Source organism: Thermobia domestica, chromosome 12, assembly GCF_964235325.1.
Source record: "Thermobia domestica chromosome 12, izTheDome1.hap1.1, whole genome shotgun sequence".
Classification (NCBI taxonomy): Eukaryota; Metazoa; Arthropoda; class Insecta; order Zygentoma; family Lepismatidae; genus Thermobia; species Thermobia domestica.
This window is the reverse complement of record NC_137465.1, coordinates 191052362-191074822: the sequence shown is the minus strand read 5'-3', so window position 1 is coordinate 191074822 and position 22461 is coordinate 191052362. Positions and strand designations below refer to the sequence as shown.

The window sequence follows — 22461 nt, the reverse complement described above, 5'->3', positions numbered from 1 at the left end:
ACTGTGCTTTGCCGTCCTTATCCAGCCGCGCAAGTTGCATGCACAGGACAGATGTACTGCGGTGCCCATGACTTTCCACTATCCACCTTGGAATCAAAGTATATTTGATATGCTTTCTTCAGAAACGGCGTAAAAGTCTTCCGATGAGATTTGTCCGTGAAATAGCCCAACACGTAGCAAAATAAATCTGGTAAATTTGTGCAATCTCTGGACCCCATAATCCCCATTATATCCACTGTCACTGAAAATAAAAAGAAACAAACGAAATTATAGTTACAACAGTTTGTTGTATATATTACTTGTAATTCTTGTGATTTACTTGTAACAATTGTACTTTACTTGTAATTTGGGCCATTGCTAATAGAAGAAGAGAAAGGCAAAGAAATAATATATTTATAACGTTAATATATGAAAAATATTAAAATGTTTTTATGTAATCTAATCTTGATGTCGTCGTCATGACAACATAAAGAAAATAGAATTATTGAGTTAGACTAAGTAGACATCTTCGAAATTTGTGTAGAAGTAAACTGTACGCTTGTTCTGTATAATTATTAAACAAAGTGTGCAAAATAGTAATTTTGTGTGTTAAATGGCTCAATATTAATGTATAGGAACCAGTCCATATCGTTATATAGTAACGTGATCATGACAGTATGTTTCAATGAATACAAAAATATATTTACAAGGAAACATTTCATTGAAATTCAGCCTAAATAAGAAACAAAGTTTAGAAAGAAGAGTTTTGAAGCTGTTTGGTTGACTGCCTGATAAAACAGCGTTGGTATTAACATTTTTCACAAATCCTACTTTTCCTTTAATTAAACGCGATTACACTGGTCGGCAAAATGAAACTTTTTTTCTCGCCCACGAACGAAAATAGGTGATTCCTATAGGTTTCGTGCTCCTGAGTTCGAATCCGTAACCCGTTTTTCTCCAGGACGTACCAGTTTTCAGGGAGGAGGTGGGTGTTTCAATATCCCCCCAAAGATGCTATTCTCCACCCATAATAATTTGCACGTTATAATTTAAATATCAATATAAATTATGCAGATAAAATTGCATAAAACGTTAAAGTTTAACACTTACGTGTCACTTGGTCTTCCTACTCCTCTTGTAATTACTACAGGGTGTCTCGCGTGTCACATTTCAACAGAAGTCTGCCAACATATTCACACTCCATTTACCACTGTTGCGCCTCCCCATGGTAGCTATTTGCTTGTGAAATCTTTCCCCGTGTTCGTCAGAGACTTCCCCCAAGCTGTACATTTCAAAGAAGAAGTCCAGGTGGCAATGCAGGAAGTGTAACTTTAGGGACATATTACATCCCATTTTACGGAAATGAAGTACTTAACCTGCCCACAATGTCTTTGTAATCAGGTGACTTATGATTCCCTAGAAAGTTACTGCACACTTCTCGAAAGGCTTCCCACTTCATTAGCTTAGTATCCTAAAAACGTCTCTAATTTGAGGTCCCGTAAAAGCACCTTCTTTCACCTTGGCCTCGCTGAGTATTGGGAATATTTTTCGGAGATGATTAAATGCTTTACCATCCCGGTTCAGGGCCTTGACGAAGACCTTCATGAGACCTAATTTGATATGAAGGGGTGATAAGAATATTTTCTCCGGATCCACAAGACGCTCATTAGCCACGTTCATATCCCCTGGAACCCGTTGCTTCCTTGGCGGTCATTTTGTGATGGTGTACTGATCTTTGGCTCGACTATCCCAATGACACAAGAAGCAGCAGTACTTTGTGTAACCTTCTTGTATACCGGTGAGGATGGCAATATCCTTAAGGTCAGCGCATACAGACCACTGGAACAGTTAGTATTTTATTTTCTGCAATAAGTTTCACATGTTCTCGTATGTTTCTTTCATATTTAAAGCATTAGCAATAGGGATGGTTGCCTTTTCATTGCCATTGTGTAATAACACTGTCTTGAAACTTATCCTAGAGGAATCTACGAATAGCCTCCAATCTTCAGTGTTGTAGTTCAACTTCAGTTGTCCCATAAGCGATGGAATGTCACTGCAATATACCAAATCTCCAACCTTTGTAAAATTCGGAACTAGGCTCACCTCTCTTTTCCTATATATTTGATATATTCATATCTTGGTTTAGTAGATTCCATTGTTGAAGTCGTGATGCAAGCAACAGGGACTTGGGAAGGTTTAAGTCTCTGATCAGATCATTCAGCTCTTCCTAACTTATCACATGTGGTTCATTAGTGTCAGGCACTGGAGCGTAATTGGGATCTGACTGTGTACTCGAAGGTTGTGCAACATCCTCACAAGCAGTAGGTTCTTCATCGTATGAAACACTGCACAGGGTGTATGAGTCTGATGGTACGGGTACAGGCAGACAAACATGATGTTTCACAGGTGTCCTCGCGGAATCCAAGTTAGGATACTGTATTTTATGCTTCATGTTTTTTTTAGAAACCTTTTATATTAGTCAGGCAGAAGTAACAGTCTGAAACATGATCACGGGGCTCGCGCCAAACCATAGGTACGGCGAACGGCATCGATTTATGTGTACTTTTCAACCATCCTGTGAGAGTACGCGCACACGAGTTACAACTTTGTTTCGGAGCCCAAACGCGATCCTGGTCGCTGATTTTACACCCGAAGTGTCTTCAGGAACGGTGACAATGGCCTACTTTGTCCCTTGAAACTCACATCCCCACATATGTAGCAGGGTTTGGGTACAAAACCTCGCGGCCAGAACCTCGCGGCGACAACCTCGCGGACCGAAACCTCGCCTGGCCAAAACCTCGCCTCCCAAAATTTCGCGGCCCAAAGTCTCGCCGGACCGAAACCTCGCCTGGCCAAAACCTCGCCGCCCAAAACCTCGCGGGACAAAATCTCGCCTGGCCAAAACCCCGCCTGGCCGAAACCTCGCCGCCCAAAACCTCGCGGGCCAAAACCTCGCGGTGCCAAAACCTCGCCTGGCCAAAACCTCGCCACCCAAAACCTCGCGGGACAAAACCTCGCGTTGCCAAAACCTCGCGCCCCAAAATATCGCCATACCCAAAATCTCGCCTGACCAAAATGTAAATGTTCCAACAGATGATAAGGATGACGGTATAAAAGACGCTGTTTCAGAATAAGTATCACGGGTATTTGACCAAATCCCGCGATACCATATGAAAATTCTATTTCTGTATTAGTGGATTTCAATGTGGAGGAAGGGCGACAGGATGTTTTTAAACTGGTTATAGGGAAAGAAAGTCTGCATAAGGAAAGTAATGACAACTACCGGGGTTAGTTTCGTGAACTTTGGAACATCCAAAAACTTAAAATTTTAACAAAAATCTAATAATATTTATGAAAGTATGAAATAATATATGAGTTTTTACGACGTCCCTTGATTATGTCCTGTAGGTTAAAGGAGACGTGGATGACCAGGATGAAGGAAATGATCAAATAAAGAAAGTGGGAGGAAACGGGAATAACCCGAGAAAGACCACGCACACGATCTTTTGTTTCTTCTTCTTCTTCTTCTTCTTCTTCTTCTTATTATTATTATTATTATTATTATTATTATTATTATTATTATTATTATTATTATTATTATTATTATTATTATTATTATTATTATTATTATTATTATTATTATTTGTAATGTGGAATTGCATATTAAGAAACTCATTGGGTAAATTTTAAAGAAAAGTTTCATTCGCGGCGAGGTTTTGGGCCGGCGAGATTTTGGGCGGCGAGGTTTTGGCTACGCGAGGTTTTCGGCGGCGAGATTTTGGCCACGCGAGGTTTTGGCCCGGCGAGATTTTGTCCCGCGACGTTTTGGGCGGCGAGGTTTTGGCCACGCGAGGTTTTGGCCCGGCGAGATTTTGTCCCGCGAGGTTTTGGCCGGCGAGATTTTGGGCGGCGATGTTTCGGCCGCGAGATTTTGTCCGTATCCCATGTAGCAGAATGAATCTGTCGAATTGTTGCAACCTCTCGGCATGTTCGTTAAACACAAACGTCAATACTTCACGCAGAAATATTTTTCACCTACGGTATACACAGACATAGCGTAACACCACCCTCTAACACGAAGATCAACTCGAAACTGAAATATTTGTTACACGCGTCAACGTGATGTATGTCTTGGCGCTTTTTTCAACAATCTGTCTGTCGTCTAGACAAAAGGGAGCCCACGAATGATCGCAAGTTGATTAGGAAACCTTTCTCCGTCAATAACGCCTAGGGTTTAGTATATGCAGTGTGAAACGACAATGAATCTTTGCAGCCCAAGGTGAGGGGGTACGTTTCCGGAGGGTCGTGAGCTAGAGAAAAGAATTTTCCTGGGATATAACCTAGTAACAGTTCTTGGATTAAGATAAAAATTCAGAATTATGGACTAAAACACGGAAAACACATATTAAATACGAAATATAGGATTTTTCTGTCACTTATGGAAACCGCACCCCGCCAAATAATACCTTATGTGCTGGAACTTTCTCGATGAGATATTTGTAATCAGCTTCTCGAAATTTACCCAGTACACCCTTTCACCCTCGTAAAAATTCAGAATAATGCATTCCACACATGGAAAACACATAGTAAATACGAAAAATAGATTTTTCTGTCAATTATGGAAACAGAACCCCACCAAAAGAAAAAAGTTACGTGCTGGAACTTCCTCGATGAGATATTCTTAATCAGCGTCTCGAAATCTACCCGGTACACACGTTCACCCTCGTGGGAGGATTTTCATGCCGACCACTGTTATTCAACTTATCTAACTAAAAATTAAGTGAAATGTTATGAAATATAGTAAAACATTCCTGTACTGTGCCTGTATTCCACGAACGCAAAGGTCGGTTTCCAGCCTAAGTAAAAATACTTTTAAAAAGTATAAATTTGAAGCCGGATCGCTTTGTCTGCACAACTTATCCTAGATTTTTTACAAACCTAAATTTCGTGTAGTTAACAATGATCACCTGTTAGCTTATTTACCACGAAAAGGAACGTGAAATGTTGTTAAATATAGAAAGACATATATATCTATATATGTATATAGAAGCATGAGCTGTGCTCATATTCCAACTAAAAGAAAACAATGCAAATAATTGCAATCTATATACAGTATATAAGAATAAATTTGAAGCTAGATGGCTCTGCCTGCACAATTCATCCCATGTAAAAACATTTTTAGAAACCTAGATTTCCTACAATTAAAAATGACCACTCACGTTATCAAACAACAATACGAATGTAGAATTTCCTAAAATGTTGCACACATTTTGGTACTGGTCATGTATTGGAAGTATGAAACTCTGCTCCTATTCCATCTAAAAGCATGATTTAACAAAGGAGCACATTGCGTAAGAAAGATCTTTACTGGTCTTTTTTTTTTTCACCTAAGTATAGCACAAATTGTGTTTTTAAATTTTTGCAACTTTCTTCTACATTTCAGTCATTCTACATTTACATAACACTTCTTGTTGTACTCCTAAATTTTAAGTTAAAAGGGGAAGCAAAATTACAAGAAGTTAAAAACTGGATTTTGGATAGATTTGCAGTGTTCCCTCCTATATGGTTTTTCTCACTAGAGCTTGTGGAATTGGGATATACTGTAGTGAGGAAATGTGTACTAATTTCACATCATTCACGTTTGGGTTAGTGGAATGTCTCAATACAGCTAGTGGGAATACAATATTTCTGTACAACATATAATAGAGAAACATACAAATTTAGTGCTTTCTCACCAGAGCTTGGTTCTGTTTTTGTAATAAATTGGCAACAGTGTAAAATTTGGGTGAAAAAGTGTGATTCAATTTCATATTTCCGACAAAAAACATATATAATGACGTTATACAGAGAGTTGGTTTTCTGCTATAGCTTCAGATTTTGTTTTAACTTTCATGCACTGGCAGTAAAATATGAAGAAACATTTTTCAGTGTGGTACGTACTTTTATCACTCTGTAGTATTCAATTTTCACGGGATCCAAATTCATTTCTAGCTTAAGTTCGTCGCCAGGACTGTGACTACTGTTGCCAGCATAGTAGTTTAAATTTCCGTACTTTCACTTCAAGCTGGTACACAAAGAAATAAAATAGATACTGACGTTTGTTGTTTTTTGTTAAATCACCTATGTTGCTTGATGACAAGTAATAAAGATCTGCTATCCACAGGGTGCGAATTAAAAGGCATTTTACAAGAGGGATAAAGTGTATCCCCTCATTCCCGTGGTAATTCGGACACTGAATATCTGTTGTTAACACGAATACGAAATTGACAATATGTGCCCTATAGGTTCATATTAAGAACTGTTTTCGCAAAAAAATCTATTCTATTCAAGCTTGCGTTTGTATTATTCAGCGCTTAAGCCCACATATTTCTGCACGGCTAGTTGGAATTTTAAACTGGGTGTAGCGTGAAATATTAAAGTTGGGCAGTATCTTAAACACCTGAGGTAATAGAGCAAAACGGTTTTCAGATTTGAATTCCGTATGACAAATTGCATTAGAAAAAGAAGTACCGTGTCAGATATGCACAGCTCGTTTTTCAGTGTTATCAATGTTAATAAGAACTGAAGACTAGCAAACTTCAATTTGTAAATATAAAACACAATTCTTTTAGTTTGTGCTGAGGTACGGTGGCGGTCGAAATTATTACTGTATCTTACATATCCTTTTCTCATGTGCATTTATTAAGTCCAAGAGTAAAATCACTAATTTTCGGGCATTAGCTCGTAAAATTGCAGCATAAAATTTATATCCATCAACTCTATAATCCAGTGTTACAAAAACTGAGGGAAAAATAATATTCATTTACTAATTCTATATAACTAGATATTCAAGATTATTGTTTGTGTTTTGTTGCGTCAGATATCTATAAGATGACAGAATATTCAAGGTAAAATGCGTAAGTGATTATTGATATATAAATACCAACTTCAGTAGTATCCCTGTCACAAAGCTTAATTTCCTTTTAAAATTTACTCTTACCACGAAACTCCTCTTAAATCTTGAAATAAAAAGTTTAATACATAGTGAACGAGGTTCAATTAATATCTCCTCTATTCTAAGCTTGTTTAATAGTACAAATATCCAATTATAACATTTCCTTTAAAATTCATTTCTATCCTCTTTGCGAACAAACTACGATTTACGTACATCGTAAAGGCATTACAGCTCCTGAGTGATCACGTAATTATTCCTTTAAAATTCATTTCTATTCTCTTTGCGAACAAACTACGCTTTACGTACATCGTGAAGGCATTACAGCTCCTGAGTGATCACGTAATTATTCCTTTAAAGTTCATTTCTATCCTCTTTGCGAACAAACTACGCTTTACGTTCATCGTAAAGGCATTACAGCTCCTGAGTGATCACGTAATTAATGAAATGAAATATGTAAGTTTTTACGTCCTATGCTTTTGATCAAACATGTACCTCCTTCATTTCACATGTTCTTTGCTCTGAAGTTTCCCCATTCCATTGGAAATATGCAAAATGTTTCTTTCTAAAGCGACGAATACCACGTTATGAAGTACAGTCCCAACACACTATCGATTTGAGCATATTCAAATTCGCAGGGTTCATGATCATCTGCAATCACCATCTTCAGCATATTCATCAATCTGAGTCATGTCTTCAATGTAATATGTTCCATCAGTTACTACACCTGAGCGCTGCAATTTATAGATAATACATTAAAGGTTTTCCTTCTTGTTTGGTGATATTTGACCTTAAAAAAGGTTTTGAAAAGCTTTTGGACCCTGGTTTGGTATATATATTGAATAACTGCAGGTTACATATTTCCTATGTTCGTTTCGTCAATTCAATTTTAACAGAGGATCTAGCATACATTAACAACATCACTTCTCAGCAAATCTTGCACTCTTTAATATCTCAGGGTTGGCCTCTGTTTCTTTTGCTATATTTATTATATGTCGCGTATCTATATATACCAGACAACGTAAAGATTTGTTAGTTTGCTGATGATTTTACATTTCTCTCTACTGCTTGTACTGTTCAATCTCTTAACCGTCTCAGGCAACCTGCTATCAATGGATTTTTTCATTGGTGTCATATCTGTGGCTAAGCATTAACTATACGAAGGCACTATCTTGATATGTTTAATACAATATATGAATTATTTATTTGAAATATTAAAAAAAACAAAGACTTTTGTATTTGAATCTAAAACCCAAAAAACATTTACTTTGATGTGTACCAGAAACTCAAGTGAAGTTAAAAGCAAAACAATCCTAAGAAAAACCCAAAATCACAAATAAAACATAAGGACGTATTATGTACTGGTTGTTTTTCATTTCCAGTGATTGAACGTAGATCTTAGAACATTATATAATAAACAATAAAGAAATTCAAACGGATTATCCTAGTCTGATCTCATCTTTACCAGACACGACATCGACGACGATTATGTTATTCTTTCTGAGATTTGAGAGGTGATTCCGAAACTTCGAAAATGTAAGTCTTGAAATTTTCCTAATTGATTTTTGTCTCAGGAGAAGTAATTGTCTTTGGTGGTTTTGAATAGGCCTCATTGTTAAGCTCATAATTTGCAATTTGTTTTGTCAGTGTTATATTTCTTTAATTTACTTGATTATTACTTAGAATACCACACGATAATAAGTACACTTAGTTTACAATGAGTAATATTGTATTGACAAAGTCTGCAAAGCATTTGTAACAAATATGTAATTTATATCTGATTAAGAATTGTAATAAATCATGTTTCTCGAATACTATTCTTTTAAGTAAAGACAATCACTTGTATAAGTTACTACATTCTAAAAACAGTACCCATGATTTTGCACAAGTACCCATGAAATAGAAGGTACTTTGCTGATGTACCTATGAGAATTCAATGTACCGAAGACTTTAGTGGGTACACACCGCATCTCAGCCTCTTACCCATGAATTAGTGGGTACATGGAAGATTTATGGGTACAAAAATTCGTACCGAAGAAAGTACCCATGACAACAGTAGAAGGTAACCAACTGAATAGACGTCATATTGCTTTTGTCGGTAGTGTGGTGTGGTGGTGTGTATTCGTTATTTGAGTGAAGATTATACTACAACCAACGAAAGGGATTCTTATAAAAGTAAGTGGAATATCCTGTATTTGTAGTCGCATTTGGATGTTGTAAATTCAGAGTATTTTATAGTTAAACAGTAATAATATTTCATAGTTAAACAGTGTTCCTATTAAATACAACCGATTACGAAATGCAGGCCTAAGTAAATGAAAATAGAATTTTCATTTATTATTTTTTCATTTTACATCAAATTTACCAGTTTCGAATGTTCTAGAAACTCATGTGATTATTCCACCACATTTGTCGTATCGTTAATTCGTTTGGTATAAGTGTGATGAAAATAATAATATAAGGTGATATATAGATTTATTTTTGCTTTTTCGAGGTGTGATCATGTCCTAACAATAAAAAATAAATACTTACGAAAATTAGAAACGTATGATATAATTGAAATATTATTTCACGCAGATTTACTTTTAGCGCACCACTTGAAATAATTGCTGAAAATTTAGAATACTTTTACACTTTCCTTCTTATTGAGTCCTCAATGATTTGCGCTGAGCGACATGAAAATATCTCACATGGCATAGTTAAAATTCAAGGGGGCCATCAGAAGCAATTACTGAAAAATTACAATTCTTTTACGATTTGCGTATAAATACTGGCGACTGGAAATGTGCATAAGAACGACAGTGCAAAAACACAAAACAATTTGTGCTAGGTGGCTACTAAAAGGCACCTATTATTTTATGTTCATAGAAAGAATAAGTGCATCTGGGTTTAGTCATGTGACCAATATTGCGTTTGATGTTTGCAAATTTATATATTGGGGATAAGTACGAGTGATGCTTTATGGGCATTTATCACGAAATTGGTATTCGTCTGGTTTTCGACAAAAAGCCTAATAGCTACGAAAATTTAAAAATCATCAAATTAAGGGCCGCTTTAAAAGGATATAGTAGAGTAGAGTAAGGTAAGAATAAGTTGGGTAGGATGAGATCGGGAGTGCTGGTTTACCTTTGGTGCATCACATTTTTTGAAAGATTTACAGGTAAAATTCAATACTTTGCATAAAAAAAAAAACATATCCAACATAGGATATAGTATACGTAAAGCCGCTTCAGTTCCTGAAGTAGCTGGATGCTCATACTTTTAGGGATTATTCATTGAGTATCTACAAACTTACCAAAGGGGTAACAAAGCGACTTTGATTTACTTATCGACTGATACCAAAATAAAAAAGAACGTACCAGTACTTTATACCTGCATGTGTAGTGCCCTTGTACTTTATCAATGACTATGTGTGTGTGTGGGAGGGATTTAACGCATATCACATGTCTTGTGCACATGGATACTTCTTACTATTGCACTACGTAGAAAATTTATGGTATTTCATGTAGAAGTGGTAATAGAACACAGAAGAAACGCAGATCACGGCGTTCTCATGTATACTATTACCAAAACATATTTATAAATAATAAATTTCTGCAACCGATAGAATTAAATACAAAGTAATACACCTACATATTACGTTTATAGATGTAGGGTTACTAGTGTAAAATCATTACAAGTGCTTTACGACGAATAAAATAAGAGTGCATATGAAAGATGATTGCATTAGAAACTATTATCCATCAGCGGTGCATTTCGCACAGCTTACAAAAGCTGTATTTTGTTTACAAGTGGAGCTCTACTAGTATGAAACCATGGCAAGTGTTATTGAAAGTCGCGTTATTGCCAAAACTCACTCATTATCACTACCCTCGTATATGCGTATACCCACCTTCGCTGACGCGCCTACTAATCCATCTCGACTTGAGCGAAAGATGCCAAGGAGCCATAAAGTCGAAGTCCGTTACATTGAACTCGTAATTTCGTATTTAAATATGTTCGGCTTCCAAGGTGTTCATTGATTTGAAATGTAGTGATTAGACCTATAGACCTATGTACGCATTTAGATAATTAACATATTTTAGTACCACTTACACACAACAAATTTACAACGACTTTATTGTACGTTCGTAATTATTAATTCGAGTAGCTTGGAAAACACTTGGTCTAGCCAGTGCACTGTAGAATGTACATAAGTTTAAAGACATACCTTTTTTTTTTTTTTTTTTGAGTCACAACCGAACTTTTCTACTTTAAAGACATGTTTACTTTCAGCGTGAAATGTAGTCGACAAACTACACTCGAGAATGCTTCTTATGTTATCTGAAACGTCACTGTGTAACTTGCGGTTTTCAGAATATTCATATAATTGATATTTTATTCCCATTTCTCGAAAGTACAATTTATCAGTTACAGTTTGATAGACAACTTATCATAATGATTATTGTTTCAATTCAATATTGATTATTATTTCAGTTCAGTTCACCGCAAGTTTATCACAACGATTTTACTCGAGAATGATAAGTTATTTCATAGTTAAAGTTGTAGTTTTTATTACCTTCGTTTCAGTGAATAATGTCGTACATTTGATTTCAGTAATCAGAACCTCATTGTGAACGGCAACCACCAAGAACATCGCTGGGCCTACAGAGACTTAGGAATAACTTTATCCAGTAAATATCCAGATATGAAATGGGACGTTGAAGGGAAGAGACAGCAGAGGAGAATAAATGAGAACGCTCCAGTATTTGTACGTATATTTCAATTGTTATTACCGTATTTTAGAAAATGCGCAAACTTAAAGAATGTTGGATTCCAAATAAAGTTGCCTGAATTCTACCCAATAAACTTGATTCTCTTTGGAAATATTATGGATCAAATAGAGATTCAAAAGTCTTTGTAATTACGCCCCTCCCCCTTCCCATTGCTTTAGATTTTTAACAATACGACAGAAATGAAGAACAATACTGAAATTTTGAAAAGCGTCACCAATCATACGTACGAATATCTATTGAATAAACTACTTCAGTTTTTGAAGTGACTTCATTTGAACAATGAATTGGAAAACCCTTACAGTATGATGTTAGGTTTTAAAATTTATCGCTTAAATTAAAATGTTTCCAAACCTCAAGTAGATCAGTCGATAGATATTCTTAAGCGTCTATCTCATTACAAAATTTAAATATTGTTAATTTTCTTTTTTTTTCTTTTTTTTTTTTTAATGAACAGAGAGGAGAAACCGAGTCTCCTAACTTGTAGAATTTTCAAGTTCGGAGCCGCTGCTCCATATTTATAGTGAAAGCAATTTCACGACTAGTGATGGCAAGTATCGGTTCATTATTTGGAACATCCAGTGACATACCTTAACTCTGAAAATAAGGATCATAGTAGTGTATTTCAAGAATCATGAATAATTCAGTGTGGTTATGAAGTGAAAGGACAGTTCTACATGCCTGTGCCACATATCCTGATACACGGGGAAAATAAATTGTTTCTGTTTCTATTTGAATTATAAAGGTTAGATTAGTTCATTTTAGTGCATAAGTAATGAATCAGCAGTTTACTCTTTAATGTTATCATCAATTCGCGCACGTGGGGTAACAATATATAACCGTGACTAAGTTCAAGTTGAACAAACACACTTTGGAGAGGAATAATTTTAAACTTCGTAAGGGTTCACTAAATTCTAAGAGTTATATATTTTTTTAAAATAAAAAGTAAAACATTTACGTTCGAATAGCTAGCCACCAAAAATTATTAATCACTCTATGGTAGTTGGTGATTGCCTTCGTTTGGCAGTCATGTAATCTTAACCCTGTTTCGCAGAGCACCACAACGAGCTATAAAGGATATGGCGCGTGATGCGTAAATATTGGACTTTGATAAGGATGTAATCGTGGAATACCACTAAGTGAGTTGTCCAGCAGGGAATAGCCGCTAAGTTCAACAGGCCCCGAACCAATTCTGGCATTCGTCTTGCGTAGGTGGAAGGTGGAGGTAATTTTAGGCCAGAGTAAGTAGTGCCCATCAAGGTTGGTGGTCGTGACATAATATTTTAGTGTTTCACCCACTACATTGTAGGACCACTGTTGTTCGGGGCAACGTAAACATCCTCGTACTGTACATTTTTAGGCAATGAAGTGCTTTCAATATTATGTCACTTTTAAAGAATGGATTCTTGTTAGTTTCAAAATAATGCCAAAGTATAAAAGGAACAGTATTCAAGACTTTCTTCGGCCTCCTGAGAAACCAATCTCAATCCCAAAGAACGCGTTTGATAAAAGATCTGTGGGTGAGGTATCGGGGGATGCGAGCAGCTTCCAGTGCCCAACTGTCTAACCTGGACGAACTTGAGAACCTAGTTAAGAACCTTCCGGGAAGGCTAGCTGCTGTTATAACAGCAAGAGGTATCAACTCAGTAATGACCTCAGAGAAAAGAATCAGGTAATAGACCAATTACTTGTTGGTAGATACTGTGATTTGTGTTGCTTCAGCTTTAAAGCGGAGTAGCATTTGATTTATAACTATGAATTAGCTTATCATTGGTAAAACAAAAGTAAAAATTCTCTCCTCTGCTTTTTTGTAGGGTATTTTCATAAGAAGATTAGCACAGCGAAGAAAGAGACAAAAATTGAGATCAAAAGATAAAGAAATCCGTGTCGCACCAAATGAACCTCCGGCAGGTGCATCTGATGTTAACTCACCTTCAACAAGTTCAACAGAAAATGTATCTGACTGCTTACTAGAGTTAGAGGTAATCATATTAAGTATTGTTTTACATTACCGAGTGGCTATAGCTCAATTGGTATAGCGTTGGCTTCGCATTGTAAAGGTCTTGGGTTCGCGATCAACAATCGCCTATCCTGACTGAAGTTTTTCCCTGGTTTCTCTCAGTCGTACGACGCAAATGCTGTGATGATGCCTTAAGATCAGTGCTGACTCTTTTAACCTGTTTAATATAGTTTGTGGTATTGTTTAACACTACGAAATTTTGACTGTTTCTTATCTTTTGCGAATATTATTATTATCATTATTTGCTATTATTCATATTATTTTTTTGCGAATTTTATTACTTTAAATTAAATTTAATAGGAATCGCAACATCAATGTTTCGGATATCGCTAAAATCGTCATCAGTAATTATAGTAAGTTTGGGAAGAATTTTGAATAGCCTATTTATACAATATCCGTACATTTTAGTAAAATTTGGTTATATAGAAGTAGGGTACAGAAGTGTATTATTAATTTTTTATTGGGGGCACAGTTTCTGTGATATAGCACTCACTTCTCGTTCGTGGGATGCCTGGTTCGAGCCCCGGCCAAATAAATTTGTGGTAGACAACATCGTGCTCGTGGGTTTTCTAGGGATACTCTCTTGTTCCCCCACTTTCTCATTCCACCAATTCTTCCATCATTCACTTGCTTTAATCTTCGTCTCCCTTAGCGTAACGGGTATAATTGTGGAACGTTACACTCAGATTTCATTGTTTTATCTTCCGGTGGAATAGAAGTGCTTGGGACCGCGCAATTTGATTTAATAGTAATTTTTGTATCGTTGTATAATTTTTTAATGACTTAATATTTAAATCGTAGTAAAGATAGACAATATTTCAATAATTATGACAAATTGCTTTACCACTGACAGAAATATTAATATTGCGAGAGACGTTTCTCGTTCAGCAAAAGAAAACAGCATGAGGGAGGAGTACAAATAGAAGTTCTTATTTTTTAATAGACGTGTAGGAACTTAACACTATAACATGTTGAATTTTTGTACAAGATAACGTGTATTACAAACCAAGTACCACTAACTTTGAAGAGGAGAATTGATATTAGTATATTGCAATATATTGTGTTCAAGTAATTGATCATGAAAGCGACTAATATCTGTAGAAATATCTTCTATTGTTTTTAATTCGAAGTGAAATATCTTCCTTTGTGATGTGTATACTTTATCAGTCACCTATAGTGTTATGTTTCATCATGCTCTGAGTTTACTTCAAGATTTTATTAGATGTAAATAGATTAATGTCAATAATAAGAGTTAACTTGGAACATTTTCTTACTAGATGTTGCAGCTTCTGTAGTTATCTTACCTTTGAAACCTTTATTTTTATTTTTCTCTAAATTTTCCAGGCAACACCAATACAATCCTTAACTCCAACGAATATAAGAAGATTGCAGTTTTTACTAAGAAAGACATTCCTTTCAAGAAAAGATAAGGAAGTAAACGTAATGCCATGCTTTCTGCTCCACCATAAACTGGTAAGAATAGTTTGCAAACGTGTTTACTTGAGCTACATTTTTCAATAAATGTACAAAATCATCTTTTGTTTGTATTTTTTTTTATTTTTCTGTATATCTAAATGTTTCTGGGGTAAAAGTGTTAAAATATGATTTATATTTCAAGATTGTCATTGTCACAATTTGCAACAATTTTCTACTCACTGCTGCATAAAGATCTCTTTGGGATTTTCTATTTTTTTTCCTAGAGACTGAATTCTCTGATGTTCAGAGTTTGAGTATATAGGGAGATTGACGACGCAGAGCGGGCAGTGCAGTCTCTCTTCCTAGTGCACCCAACCAAATTAAGCCGAACTTGCAGTAATAGTTTCAGGAGGTGGCCCGGGGGAAATTCCCATGGGTCTAAATCCACTCGTACTCAATATGTTATCAATATTTTCGTGGTATTTCTTTTCACCCTTTCTGTCTTTGTATTTTAAAGTTTCCTGGACGAAATATTCTGAAATCACCATTGTATACTTGTAATCCACTTCAATATTATTTAGATCTATATTAAAATACGTATTATGAAGCTAATAGTATTTGTAGTTTTGGTAACAACGATAAAAGATGTTTCCTTGAAGATGCTATAATAAGAAGCTAAAGTCTCGTAGTCTCCTTAGTGTTACCATCTTTATTCTACTTGCAAATCTATATGTTAACATTAACTTTGACTAGTTGATTGGTTATTGAAGTTTAGCGTCTATTTTCAGCAGCGATCTTATATGAGACGTAAACCTACAATTTAATGTGGAATCCGAACCACCAAAATCATTCATTTTTCCAGGATTCCCACCGGGAATCGAACCCGGATCCCGTACACCAAAAGTGCTTATGCTAGCCGCTATACTAGCTAGGAGTTAAAACATTAACTTTGATGCTACGTGGTAACCAATGTTAATAAGCATTCAAAGGTTTACACACACACACACACAAAATCTGCCAATAAAAAGTAGAATTTAAAAGGGAACAAGTGTACAGGAGTAACTAATAGTATTAATACTAAATATATTAATTTAAAACAGATATAATCCATATTTTGTGAAGCAAATGTTTCAAAATGTCTTAAATGAAATTAAATATCTTCCAATGTAAAATAAATGGTTTTATTGTTGAAGTGTTTACTTCCGATGGTTTGTGCGAAATGAAATTAAATATCTTCCAATGTAAAATAAATGGTTTTATTGTTAGAGTATTTACTTCCGATGGTTTGTGCGTTCAATTATGGGAATTCCCTGACCACTTGTTTCACGACGGTTCTTTTCCGATAATGCTACTTTATTTACTGTAGGGGCTACGGTGGCTCAGTGGTAGAACGTTCACCTCTGGTGCATGGAGTCTTTGGTTCGATCCCTGCTCGCGCCAAGTGGGGCTTTGTGTGGACAAACACTGTGTGCGTGAGTTTTCTCGGGGTTTCCTGTTTCCTCCCACTTTCTTCATTCCACAATTTCATTCATTATTCACCATCACCGTCTCCTTTTGCCTAGTCGGCATAACCGTGGGACGTAAAAGTTAAAAAAGAAATTATTTACTGTACGTCGAAGCTTTATATTAGAAGTAAAACATTCAATTTTATATTAAACATAATCCACACATTAATTTGTTCTACAGGGGGGGGGGAAGTAGGTATACAGCCCCGTACTGATCAACTCATTGCTTTTTATATAATTTCTTATTGTTATCCATCAGATAGACTTAGTTTCTTTATCTTTAGCTCGGAACAGCCGAAGCAAATAAATCTATAAACTAGAATGTTACATTTGATAAATGCAGGGGTGTTTAAATACTTTAGGACCACCCTGTAGGCCCTATAATTATCTCAAGTTTTTTTTTCATTCAGTGAAATTGATATCTTTATTAAGGTCTTACAAAAGACTTAATTAGTGTATATTGAATGTTGTAGTATACCTTAACGTTAAAGCGTCTAATTCGAAAGAAAAGTCCAAAATTTCGTACAGCCACTTTCAATGTGATCAGGTTAGTTGTACAAGTAATATACTTACAAAAAGCTCAAAAACTCCGGCGGGTTTTTTTCAAGTAGGGTCAGCTTACTTCGGTAAACCTTGCCAAAAATACAGTTTTAACAAGAATAAGCATATCCAATATCTAAAGTAAAATTACCAGTGTTGTAGCATACTAAGATGTCAAATATGTCATCACTTAAAAAAAAAAAAATTAAAGTATATTATTTTTCCAAGGAATATTTCTATACGGTGTGCTAATATCTCTTGTTTCAGTTAGCAACCGAAGCCGAATTAATATTTGGCAAATGTTTGGACGCAATGAAAAAGAAATTACTAACTGTAGTGAATAAGCTAGATGCTTTAAATATTGAAAAGAACTTGGTGGCCTTGGAACGATATCTCTATCCAAAGGGATCCAACAGATGTATCAATTTGGTACGTTGAGTTTTTAGTGATATGAGCTTTCCTTTTGTCTTTTTTTTAAAAGGAAAAACAGTTTGAAGGTTGTTCGATATTACCCCCCACCCTCCAGAAAGACTTATGGAACTAAAAATGTCGTCCCTTTCAATTTGGCAGGGATATTTGAAGGTCTTAAGTGCATGTAACTTTATTTTCATTCTCACCCGCCCTGCTAAGGAAAGATAATGATTCATGCAGCATAGGAAACAATATCTATATTTCATATTTTCGCCACTACCTATTTATTAAGAGTAGTATCAGTTGTAGCAATAGCAGTACTTGTTTCTGAAAAGAAATGCCACATATTTTTCGTTGTTAAAACAAAAGATACTTTTAAGCCTTTATTAGAAAAGGAGGGAAAGAAACTTCCGAAGTCATTCGATTTCGATCTATTTTTCCCCTAGACTACTGCATCTGAAATTTTCAGAAGCTATGATAGTGCATAAAGATGAAATTTCTTTCATATACTTTTATCACCGTTCGCCACTAAGGCGTAAAGAAAAATTGAAGAGGTTAAAGTATGTCCTCAAATGATGGACTTCAATCCGAATTCATGCCTCGGAGTTTTTTGCCGGATCATCGTGATTTGATACCATGTATAAAGTAAAATGAAAGAAAAATAATTTTATTGATAATTGTATTGAGTTCTCAAAACGCGTGAGTAGTTGAGTTGAAAAAAAAAAAGTAGCTTAGAACATTCAAAACACAAGGAGTTTCCCAGTTACAGGCTCTCAATATTACGGTGAGATCGTCACAAGAGACGTCGTATCTTGACAAATAATGATATAGGTCGTCTCGACTTAGAAATTACAGTCGAAGTAGAACCCAAAATGGGCTGCGGTGGCTCAGTGGTGCGTTGGGTCCCTGGTTCGATACCGGCTTGCGCCAAGTGAACTTTGTGGTGGACAAACACCTTGTGCGTGGGTTTTCTCGGAGTTCTCCAGTTTCCTCCCACTTTCTTCATTACACCATTTCATTAATTTCTCACCACCACCGCCGGCACAACCGTGGGACGTGAAACTTAAAGATTTCATTTCATTTCATTTCGAAGTAGAACCCATCGATTTAAGCAAGCAGTGTTTGTGAACGGCAATTGCTGTTTAGATATTCTGTGCTTATCTCATCAAACCATATGATTGCTTTACAATGGAATCCTCACATTGCAAGACCCATCTATGCGGAACTTCTCAATCAGAAGGATTGCTGGTATTGATGTATTGGGCAGTAGCGTAGCGTGGTATTCCGAAATGGGGATGCCAAAGTTAGTCACTTGTGCGATACAATACTATTAAAATCAGCAATACATAGCTATACCAATGGGAAATATAGGGTTGTAAAAAATTTAGGGGGGAGGCTCCCTAATTGGTGGCCTAGTGGGACAGAAGCAAATGCGTGGATTACGTTAGAAGCCAATAAGCAATTGTCTCAGCTTCTTCTTACCACTACCGTGTGACAAGAAAACTCGGCCCCGCTGTTGTATGAACATTGTTTCCAGTATAGTTCCCTTTATTTCTTTCTCGTCGGCAGCTTCTTTCTCCGCATACCATACTTCAATCTTGTTCTTCAAAATGTCACCCCTAGAAATTTGTCAACTTGAGTCCGAAACTCAGGCGCCCATTCGTGAATATGGGCCTGAGTGTATACGTATATCATTTGAAGATGTAAATAGAAAACACTTAAATCAGCTCTGGGGGCCTGTTTCTGAGTATGTATTTCGTTATCAGATATCCAGATACTGAAGGCAGGGGCGCAAATCTGTCTTCAACGTTCGGGGAACGGGTAAGGCCGTTCCCATTTTTTAAAGCGATGTTCAAAATATTTATGAAGTTGAAAAACAATGCTGTGGAGGATCAGAGTTGTCTTCAACATTTGGAGGAGGGCAGATTTGAGGGAGGAAGGCATATTTGAGACTTACTCTGGGGGGAGGGGTGATGAAACTCATATTACGGTAGATGAATCTGATTTCTGAGGTAAACCTGTTGTATATTATATACCAGGCGATGTAGATAAAATTGTGACACGTATCAAGTGTCCTGAACACATTCTGAAATCTGAATACATGCATATTTATAATTGATATGTTTCTATTTACGCATCCACAATGATCCACATTAAAATTTTAGGACACTTGTTTTGTAATAATATAAATAATGACTTCCCCAAAACTATGAAAGAAAATCAACTATGTATGGCTTAACAATACTCTTATTTGACCAAAATTATGATGATCACAATAGCATTATAGGAATCGTTACAGGAATTAAACAAATAGTTGAAAATAGACTAACAATAATAAATGATAATGAAATATTAAAAAACACGATTCTTTTTTTTTTTTAAATGAAACAAGTCAAGGGAAACAATTTCATCCCACTTTCCTTTGTGGCATTCGGATACAAATCATCACAATTTCAAATCGGGTGGAGGGGACATGTCCCCCTCATCTCCTCGGGATATGTGCTAATGACTGAAGGGCCCAAGCAATTTTTGCGAGGGGTGAGAATGCTGGCTCTGTTGATCTACCAGATCGGTGACCGTGATTCTACAGAATGCTTTATATTTATGCTTGTGTGTGTGAGCTCCCTCAAAGAATTCCTGGCCACGCCACTATGTATTTATGATGAAGATTAATAGCTTGCCTTTAATTACGATTACATTTACGATGCATTTAATTACGAGTAAAGTATAACTATTTTTTATACTATTATTTACATAACCGACATGCTTCAAAAAGGCATTGAACTAGCCATTTCTGTTTTGTTGTCTTTCCTTGACGTTAGCGCTCATACGTTCTGTACAGAAACTATAGCTTAGTTCAAAATAGATAGAGTTGGAAATACTTCAAGATATGCCAGCGTATATCTAAAGCAAAATGTAGAGTTGCAAGGGGTGAAGGGAGTTAAGAAAGCAGGTAGTTGCACATGCGCACTCCATAGAAAGCAGACGAAAACCCCGTTTCTTGCAGTAGGCCTGGATGCCCAAGGAACATAGCATACGACAAGAGGAAAGATAGAAAATGTGCATCTGAGTAACGCGCATGCGTAGGTTCCGCTTATCAAAGTAAGGCGAGAGAGCCCACCCAGAAGATTGCAGTGGAAATAATTGTGATAATTACAAGCAAACAATTTATATACATTGAAATACGTATTTTTTCTTATTAATAGGGGATGCCGGGCATACCGGCGTTCCCTTACGCTACGCCGCTGGTATTGGGTACTATTTCAGTTGTGATTTTATAAACCGACCTCGCGTGCCGCCACTATCTGTCGAGGTATGACGACATTTGCGACGATGCCACCATAACTTCGAGCGTTTGTGGCCCTGAAACCACACATGTTCATTAATTTCATAAAAAGGAAGTTTTCTCTTATTTCCACCTCATATGTTCCATGTTTTACACATTATTCTATCACGTTGTATGTTTCCTTTGAAGTAGTTTTACTTTAGAATGTTGTTTGGAACATGTGCGCTATGCCATATTAGCAGATCCCAGAAAAAATATTAGTTTTAAATTATTTTGTAAACTCGATTTTAAAATTAATATTGTTAAACTTTCTAAGGAGTGCTTCTATTTGTTTGTCGTATTTAATTAACTTGTCTACATAACAATAGTATATAAACAACTTTCCAATTTAGATGTGGTTATACTTGATAAAACAACTATATTTTACACAGCAGTTTTATTTGGTGGTTTTATTCTTTTATGTAAAAATGTACTTTATTCCTTATGTTTTACTAAACATATCTGAATTCATTCCTTTTCCATATATATCATAGGAAACGTTTCAAGAAAGCTTGAAACCTCCAGGACCAGCCATTTTCTATGCCCCCGAGTCCAAAATCCTGTGGACAGGAAGTGGTGAAACAGTGCAGCTTGATAACACCTGTGATATTGAAGAGGCCTGCTTGCTGGTTCATGTGGTCAGTTTCTGGGAGTATTACAAACCATTATTTTAACTCATGATAAATTTCCAAAGAAGTATCAAACTCAGCGAACTGCGGACACTATAAAAAAACTGAAATTGTAATTGGCTGTAAGAGGACTAGCAATTAAACAGTAGCAATATACTTGGCTCTCATTTTAAAATATAGTTTTTTTATTATGTACTAAGACGATATGTTTTTTATTATGCACTAAGACTATATAATGTATATCAGGAAAAGTGTAAACAATAATCTGTTAACACATCAAGTTTGCACTATCAGAACGTCCCCTCCACCCTTCCAACAAACCTGTCCAGTCCGACCTTGTTTTTGAAATCTTTCCCGTAGCTTGTGGATTTGTTTTATTTAGTTTGGGGTGCTTCAATCTAGGTGAGTCTTCACGCGCAAACTAAAGTATTTTTTTCTTCATTTCTAATGCGCACCTTGAAGAAGAATATATGGCATGTTTCCCAAATAAAATAAAATAATAGCTGAGCAAAACAAGTACGTTTTATTAAAAACTAAACACTTGGCTTTTAATAAAAGCAAAGCTTCGATATGGAAAATATCACGGATAGCATTTTTATGTATTTTAATTATTTTGATCAGTAAACTTAAACAACCTTCCAGAAGGGCAGAACGTCGAAAAGGTCTTTTATTTTCCCACAGTTTGGAGAACTTTGCATATTTATGGCAGAATGCAAAGATTAAGTAAGGGAGAAAACGTTTCAGTTCTGTATGGCATCCAGTCTTAGCATAAGAAAGAAAAAAAAGTTACGATTGTTCGTTCAGAAAAGGCGATATGCTTTCCAAAAGTAATGTTTGATGGGTAAGATCACATGGATGTTCATTCTTTGCTGGATACTTCTTATAGGAAACCCGGAAGATCAGCGTTTTATAATTAGAAGGTGAGTCCTTCCA

At 36.0% G+C, this 22461-nt stretch overlaps 1 protein-coding gene across 1 annotated transcript; it reads left to right on the top strand.

The window, feature by feature from the left end:
* The first annotated feature begins 8973 nt into the window (after window positions 1–8973).
* Window positions 8974–21652, top strand: LOC145665837 (uncharacterized). The gene is made up of 5 exons (XM_081732953.1): window positions 8974–9085; window positions 11507–11660; window positions 13497–13664; window positions 15047–15175; window positions 21394–21652. Exons 2-5 carry the CDS (start codon window positions 11598–11600, stop codon window positions 21571–21573), a joined length of 540 nt encoding a protein of 179 aa, XP_081589079.1. The 5' UTR covers window positions 8974–9085; window positions 11507–11597; the 3' UTR covers window positions 21574–21652.
* Window positions 21653–22461: the final 809 nt, after the last annotated feature.